The sequence below is a fragment of the Hoplias malabaricus genome, chromosome 16 (assembly GCF_029633855.1).
Source record: "Hoplias malabaricus isolate fHopMal1 chromosome 16, fHopMal1.hap1, whole genome shotgun sequence".
Lineage (NCBI taxonomy): Eukaryota > Metazoa > Chordata > Actinopteri > Characiformes > Erythrinidae > Hoplias > Hoplias malabaricus.
Window position 1 is genome coordinate 29210935 of NC_089815.1, and position 8008 is coordinate 29218942.

Below are 8008 nucleotides of genomic sequence, written 5' to 3' on the forward strand. Positions count from 1 at the left end.
GGAGATGAAAGGTGAGCGCGGCTCATGTTTCTCTGCTGACACAACAGGAGTCAGACTCACACGGCTGTTTTAGGACATTCCTCAGCATGGAAATCTTGAAAGCTCATAAAACCTGGAGCTGTTTTCACTTTCGGCGCCGCCTGGGAAGAGCATCAGCGTTATGGTTACACCAGAACAACACCGATGGACATGTGTGAAGAAAAAAACACAGCCTGAGCTCCACTACGTCACTTCCCAAGCTTTAAAATATCTCTAGAGTTTACTCTCTCTTTTTTCCGCTCACAGTGGAGGAGATAATCGTGTCCTGATAAACACAGAACTGTGGTTCTAATCTGATTACTGTCATCTATTTTAGGAGCCTCTCTCTTTCAGTCGTATAACTTACTACAACACTATCTCCAGCCTTCTACACGTTCATGTACATCAGGTTATTAGAAGGTACTCCATGTGCATAAGCTTCAAGAAGGTCAGCAGGTATCTGGCACTGCTTCCAGCATCCTTTCACACACTGTGAGGTTTTCTGGGATTGCTGACACTGATTTGGAATGTACCAAAGCTTTTAAAACAGAAGTGATGAAGCAGACCTTGTGTATTCTTTACATTTAATGCATTAATTGCCAGTCCATGACAAGGCCAAGGTTTCTAAAGTCCTAACTGTGTATATTAGACTCATACACCTGTAACCATCTGGTCCAGTGTCTGGAATCTGGAATCGTATCTGGAATCATTGGGCCCAAGACAGGGTGCCAATCCATCACAGGGTTTCAAACTCACACTCTCACACCTATGGACACTTTTGCAGAGGTGTTTTATTTTTTAAAAACGAAAGAACACTGTATACATCAACGCTAACCATTATTAACACAGCAAGTGCATCACATTACAAACTGTACAGCACATTCTGCCTGCGAGACATTTTATATTGTCTCAGGTACAGCATTAGCATCTCCGTCCGCCTGCTGCCGTGATCTGAAACAACCAAAGAAAGCCGAAGACCAGAAAAGAGAGGACTGAAGGACAAAGCTTTCAAGCACTTAGCGGAACGGCACAGAGAGGACGAGAGCTATGCAGAAAGTCTAATGGATTCTTCTGGCTCTAATGGAGAGTCGGAGGTGAGCAGGGTCTTCAGTAAACGCTGCCCACACACACACACACACACACACACACACTGCTGAGAGTATTTTCCGGAACATGTAAGTAGTAATGTTCCAGAATCATTACTTTTCACAATCTGACTTGTAATATTTAACCCTTGGAGTAATGCACTAAGAGAATGTTAAATGAAGCATGTAAAGATTTACACTAGGTACAGTGCAGAGGCGATTGCTCTAAGACTGCAAGAGAAGCTCAGCTTCCCCTAAAATGTAAAAAAATAAGTGATCAAATATATACTGTTGTGTACATGTCAGTGAATAAATATGCACTACAACGCGCTCAACTTTTGTTCAGAATCAGCTTCTTATCACTGGTAAAGACGCGCCTTACCTCTCAATCATTCCCGCAGCTTCACAGTGCTTTAAACAGTGAGGACGCTGAGTGTCCACAGAGTTCAATAGTGAAGCAGTGAAGTGCAGCGAAACGAGACGAGTCATTGGATAAATGCTGGGCTTTGTCCCGCCCATCGGACGCTCAGCGTCTCTGGGGGTCTATGGGGCAGTGGGCTGGCCTCGGCTGGCCCGGACGCTCAGCTTCTGCATGATGATTGGATGATCTGTCTGAGGCTGAATCCCTTTTTGATTGACAGCGAAATGAGCGAATCAGCGATCCTTTGGTGTAGAGATCCGTGGGAGCATTACATTTTCATTCTGTTCTGAGTTAAAACGGAGACTTCCTTAATCCTTTTAGCGGCATTTTCTTTGTTAAAAACGACTAGCGACAAATCGAGCTTCTATTTCTGGAGGGTTTTTTGTAGCTGCTTGTGTTTGGAGACTGACTTCTATCACTCTTTCTGACTTCTATCACAGTTTCTGTCCAGCGGGTGCTGCTGAGCCCCTCCACCGTCACAAAGCACTCACAGGCGGACACACTTCACATTGGCCAAGGCCGTTTAAGCAGCCTAGCTCTGCTGGCCATTGAGAGGACACTAGTCAAGTCCCTGGAAAAGACGCCTTGTTGGTACGACAGGGTCAAAGATCATTTTCTTAAAAAGGAACGGAGGGTAGAGTTTACGTATAAATAAACCGACACATTTTATGATGTAGACCGCAACTGAGCTTCCTCTCCTTGAAAGACCAGCATCCGCCACTGGTACAGTGTACCTCACAAAGCAACACTGAGTGAAATACACCTTAAATACAACGGGATTTAGATGGAGTACCACGCTTGTAAATTAGATGTGGACTTCTTAACCCTTTCGGAGCAGTTTCCCAGACAAGGTTTAAGCCTGGTCCTGGACTACACTGTATTTTGAATTTTGATTTTCCATTGAAAGGCAGTTATATATATATATCAGATTAAGACATCTATTCCATAACCACATCCACACCAAGATCCAATGTGGGACTTTTATTTTATTAATTATAGCAGCGTCAAAGCCACATACAGATGCCACTGAAAGCAGACACATAAAACACCTTCAGTAACGGAGCAAATGACACAGTATGACCTCACTGGAGAGGACACAGAGGAATTGGCCTTTGCCTTGGTCTACACCGAGAGTACAGACAAGTAAACAGGAAGGAGGAGCTTAATAAAGGCAGCGGTCTCATGTTGGGATCTGGAGTGTGCACTTCCTCTGACCACCCCCTACAAACAATCACCCTCAGCCCAACGACAGAAACCCAGGCTCCTGTCTCAGATTCCACTGTAAACACTGGAGCTTCACTCAAATCTTTATAACGATCTGAAAACGGCACGAGTTCGCATATAAATCAAAACAGAAAAACTTTAGCGAATGATGAAGGACAGCAACAGCAGCAGATGCCTCATTATTTATTTAAAAGCACCGAACATCTCCATGGTGACTAAAAGTGTCGAGGACATCTGGACCGTGTAAAGAATGTACCGTCTAAAATATCAATTCCATCTGCACTGAATACTGTAGGTCCCTTATATGCCATAGAATAATGAATGGTTCTATTGTAAATGATATTTACATTTGAAAAGAACCTTCTAAAAAATAATGCATTGGTTAAACACTACCCCCTCTGTACTACACTAAAACTCCTAGAACCCCATCAGAAGCACTGAGGAAATCTGAGATTTAAGTGTATTTCCTGTACGTTTTAAAAATAAAGAGTTTGAAAAGTACCAAAGATATGTAAATTAAAAAAATATGCACTGCTGACACAAATAGGAACCTGCATATCAACATCAGCGTCGTAACAGGAGGCCTTAAATGACTTAGTGTTCAGAAACATCCCAGAGGAACAGTACAGAAGCTCCACCGCGGCAACAACACAGCCTGAGGAGAATCTGGGGTTGAGAAACACTACATTAACGCTATATCAGTTGAAGAGGGTGAAGGAAGGAAGTTTTGACGTATTGCTGATGGCAGAAATCAAGGGAAGGAAGTCCCCTGACCTTCCTATTGTTCACCTTTTTTACATTTGCCAAAGAAGTAGGAAACATTCATGTCTCAGCAAAGCACTCGGTCTAATTTCGTGCTGGAGCTTGTGGAGGTGGTATCACTTTTCGGATCAGCTGGCACACCGCCTATAGTTATTGTGATTATTAAAAACGGATGATGTTCCAGGAAACAGAAGCCCAGAACGGACCTTATTTCCAGAAAACAAAGAACATATCCCTGTGCAAAAGGACATATCAATATTTGCCAATATTAAAAACATGGGCAAATATTTATGACACAGGCTACAAAAGCTGCTACGGAGTGTCACATGAGGTCCATTCTCCAAAGGCTGTTTTTAGTGGAAAAACTTTAAAACTATGGAAACACAAATATCAACACAAATATCAGTCTGTATTAATCATAATACACCTCCCAACAGGAGCTAACCACCACAACAAAACACTATCAACATGGCTAACCGATGCTAGCCCAGAACTAGCTTTCACATCCAGCTTTCTTTCACAGGTAAATACAAAATGTTTGCACACTGCTAACTTCAGAACACAATTCATAAACATAGCTAGTTAAAGCTGTTTATTTATTATGGCTTGTGGAGCATTAGCAAATATTTCCACAGACAGAAGATTAGCTTGCTATTTAGCTTGCTATTAGCTAGCTTGAAATCTGGTCAGTTCATGCCACCATTAAATCTCCTTACATTATTTAATAGTGTCACTGCAGATTGACACTAACCTGACATCCACAGCAAACTGACACGGCACTAGGTGTCTAGACATTTTTGGGAATATGGTGCGTGTGGAAAAAATACAGGATTTTATCTTAATATTAAAAGCTTTTAATCACTTCATTAATGTGTTTAGCCTTACATCAGTGACTACATCTGCGCTAACATCAAGAGTGTTTCTGCTTAAGAGTCGGCGATATCCAGCCATTACACACATTCTGACAGCATTCTCCGTCTGTGATTTTCCGCATGATTCCTTCGGTCTCAAAGGGTATCCCTGTGCCAATGCCACGCTAAGTGCCCTGGGTAAGTTAATCTTCTTACAGCCTTATTAGGCAGAGATGGCTGAACACCCACATTTCCAATTATTTTCAAGATTGAAAGTAACAACTGTGTCTGAGGCTGAAAACAGAACAGTCTCCAGATAAATGACGGTTTAACCCCACACAAGCGTAGCCTAGCATTTAAAAACGTATTTCACGTTCTTTTTAATATATTAATAAGTTGTGATGGATGCGGAAAAAATATAACATTAATATACTTCAACTCAAAATGTGTGTTTTGTTTTTCTGATGTTTAAAAAGCACCAGAAATGCCACAATTTAAAAATAGCATAAAAATTATTAATAAAATTAGGTGTAATAAATATATTAACACTGCTTTGTACTAAATCCAGTGAAGCCGGCCTAATTATTACCCTTTTGTATTCTGAAATGAAACATGCAGGGGCTCAGTCATCTCATTGCCCTCCTCTACTCTGTTTAAATAAATGTCTGTAAAATAAATCTAGTTACTAAACCTGTCATGGGCAAGAAATGAAAGCTGTGGCTTTATTTACAATAATGCATCACACACTTTGCCAGACATTTTAAATATTTATAAGCTCTCAAATAAAAGCCGTAAATCAGTGTGATGTCACCTGCAGCCAATCAGAATCCACAGTGACCCTCTCCCAGTGAGTCATTCGGTTACAGATTAGCCGTCACGGCTCTGACTGAGTCTCGTGATGCTGATTTGACGCCTTTTCCCGCTTGGCTGTTAAGCTCGTCCAAATGAAAATAAAGGCTCATGCATCATAGTGACACCAGAAAGGACATCAGCTTATGACTGTCCACTTCCACTGTGAGAAAACTACATGAGAATTTCGCTGTAATGTCTGGTGTATTATGATCAAGATAAAGGCTCATGTATCACAGTGACACTTGCAAGGACACCGGTTATGATCCGTTTAGATCATAATGAAACTACATGAGAATTTTCGTGTAAATGGTGGTGTCTCATGCCTCAGAATAAAGGCTAATGCTTCAAAGTGACACCTGAAAGGACACCGGTCATGACTGTCCACTTCCACTGTGATAAAACCAAGTGACTACTTCAACTCCCATTGTGGGATACTTCCAGTTTGGATTCTATTTAACATTACACACAGTGTCACAACACACAATGCCTTGGCAAGCAACAAACCCACTCCATAAGAGCTCAAAAACCGACCTTGTCCTAACGATGTGTATCATAAGAACACATTAAATCCTAAGCACCACCATCTTGGGCGAAATGTAAGAGACGGGATGCCCTCCAGTCCAGCCTCACACACCAAAACATGCACCACATGAACAAGGGAGGCAAGGAGGCTAATGCTAATGTGACGGAGCCATCTGACAGGGCTGAGTGAACACGAATTAACGGTTGTTCAGAACGCGGCCTCCATCTTGGGTGTCCCACACATATCCAGATGCTGAAGCAGAAGCCGGGATCTCCCAGATGAACTGACGGTAGAAACGTACAGTCGAAACCACTCCGTGAATCAATATGGTGAGCTGCAGGCCTGGCTCAGTTTCCATGGTGACGCTCAGGCTCTCCCCCCCGGGGCTGCTGCAGCACCAGAGCATCGTGGAAGAGTAGGAGGCTCTCCGTAGCAGCATGGCACAATAACCTACTTCCATTTCTCGCGCTTCACAGATCTCACTCACCAGGGGAAGGGCAGGGGACCTTCTACAGACCTCTACGATGTTTTAAACTCGGACGGCTTTTACTTAGATGCACAAAAAATTAAAAAAAGCTTAAAATATCTCCAGAATAGAGAAATATTTACAGAGAATATCCTTAAAACACAGGCACATCAGGACTGTATATAATATTTAGTACTTAATCTGACCTTCACTGCATTTCTACTACTAATACTACTCCTACTATTAATAATAATAATACTGGATAGTGTAGTGTATTTTAAAGCACCTATGACTTCAATTCAATAGAGACTGTACCAAAGGCTCCTATATATATATATTTATAGTATAATAATTGTTTAGAGTGCCGTGTACGTCCTACTGTATTAAAGCAATGATCTTACGTACAATAAATTACCGTAGAGTTCTTGTTTTACAATAGAAGTGTATTTATATGTCACAGAATATTGATTTAAATCAGAAATCAGAGCCGTAGTCTAGTTCCCATCATAGACATCTATTGCCCAGAGAGTAAATACTTACTCAATTACAAGCCGAACAACTAAAGACAGTGATATTTACACAGGATGTGCATGTAGAGTATGTATTATATAAATTCCAGTAAATATTCAGCTATTTCACTTTGTATTCATATTCCATCAGCTCTAATCGCTTGGCTCCCTGTGTCAGCAGCCATGCTAATCCCTTTAACCCTCTGCCACACCCCCCTCCTCATCACCACATCCCCTTCCCTTCCAGCTCCATCCTCCATCCCTGCAACCTAAGGAATAGAAGACGCAGGCACTCACCGACATGGGTGATAACAGAGCCCACCCGTTCCTGGAGCTCCTGGATAGACATCTCTTCCTCTTCCAGCCAGCAGAGCATCTCAGGGGCTGCCTCTCTCCTGTCACACACTTCCCCACTCTCTCTCACACTCTCTCTCTCTCCACACACTTCTCACACACTCCGCTCCTGCAGCAGAGGGCTCCCCCTCCGCTTACACAAAGCAACCAGCCACTCCCAGCCCCCTCAGCACCCCCAGTGGACCGGAACAGAGCTGTGTGGATGCGTATCTGTTCTGTGATGTTAATAATTGATCCTGTGCACACGGGTTACTCATGTGATGTCCTGGAGGACTTTGTTCAGCTCCTGGAGGCGGTGATGTGTGTTTCCTAAAGGCTGAGTCAGAAACATCACAGGACAGATACCTGCCCACAGAGAGACAGAGGACGTATGGCCGATCACAGCAAAAACCTGGGGGAAGGGAAAACTGTGGAACTGGAGCCGGATCCCCCTCTGATATTAGAGTTGAGTCTGAGGCACACTCCAAAGAACCAGGTCCAAATCATCAGAGAATGGGTGCTTAGGCTGATTTATTTTGAGGGTTTATCATTGGCACATTTTCCTCATTTGTGGCAGTTTCCCAGGATTCAAAGTGTGGAAATGTTTTCTTAATTTGTGTCCACAGTTGAGACCGTTTGTAAAGCGTGGGAATGGATTGAGAAACTGTGGCCACGAATTAAGACCAGCCTGAGTGGGCCATTTGTACAAACCGAAGCACAAGATGAGAATGAGGGTCAACTGCTTTACTACAGCCTTAACTCTTCAACACTGAAGATATAATTATACACTGCTCATATTTTTCCAGCACTTAGTCTACACACAGACCCTGTTCCACCGCCGCTCCGGGCCACAGCTTAGTCCAGTCCAGACAGGGTGGAGCATCACCATCTCATTATGCTGAAGCCCTTGGGACCAGGACTATTGCCTTGGAAATGCACGAGACGGGGATGCCATCTGCGTACT

The 8008-nt window shown here is 42.9% G+C and overlaps 1 protein-coding gene across 1 annotated transcript in view; it reads right to left on the reverse strand.

Annotated features, from left to right (window-relative positions):
* mcf2l2 (MCF.2 cell line derived transforming sequence-like 2) overlaps positions 1-7182 on the reverse strand; it is a 44382-nt gene extending 37200 nt beyond the window's left edge. Inside the window, exon 1 of the mRNA XM_066647064.1 lies at positions 7009-7182. Coding sequence (XP_066503161.1) covers positions 7009-7087 — 79 coding nt within the window. The 5' untranslated portion in view covers positions 7088-7182. The remainder of the gene's footprint in view (positions 1-7008) is intronic.
* Between the last annotated feature and the right edge of the window lie 826 nt (positions 7183-8008).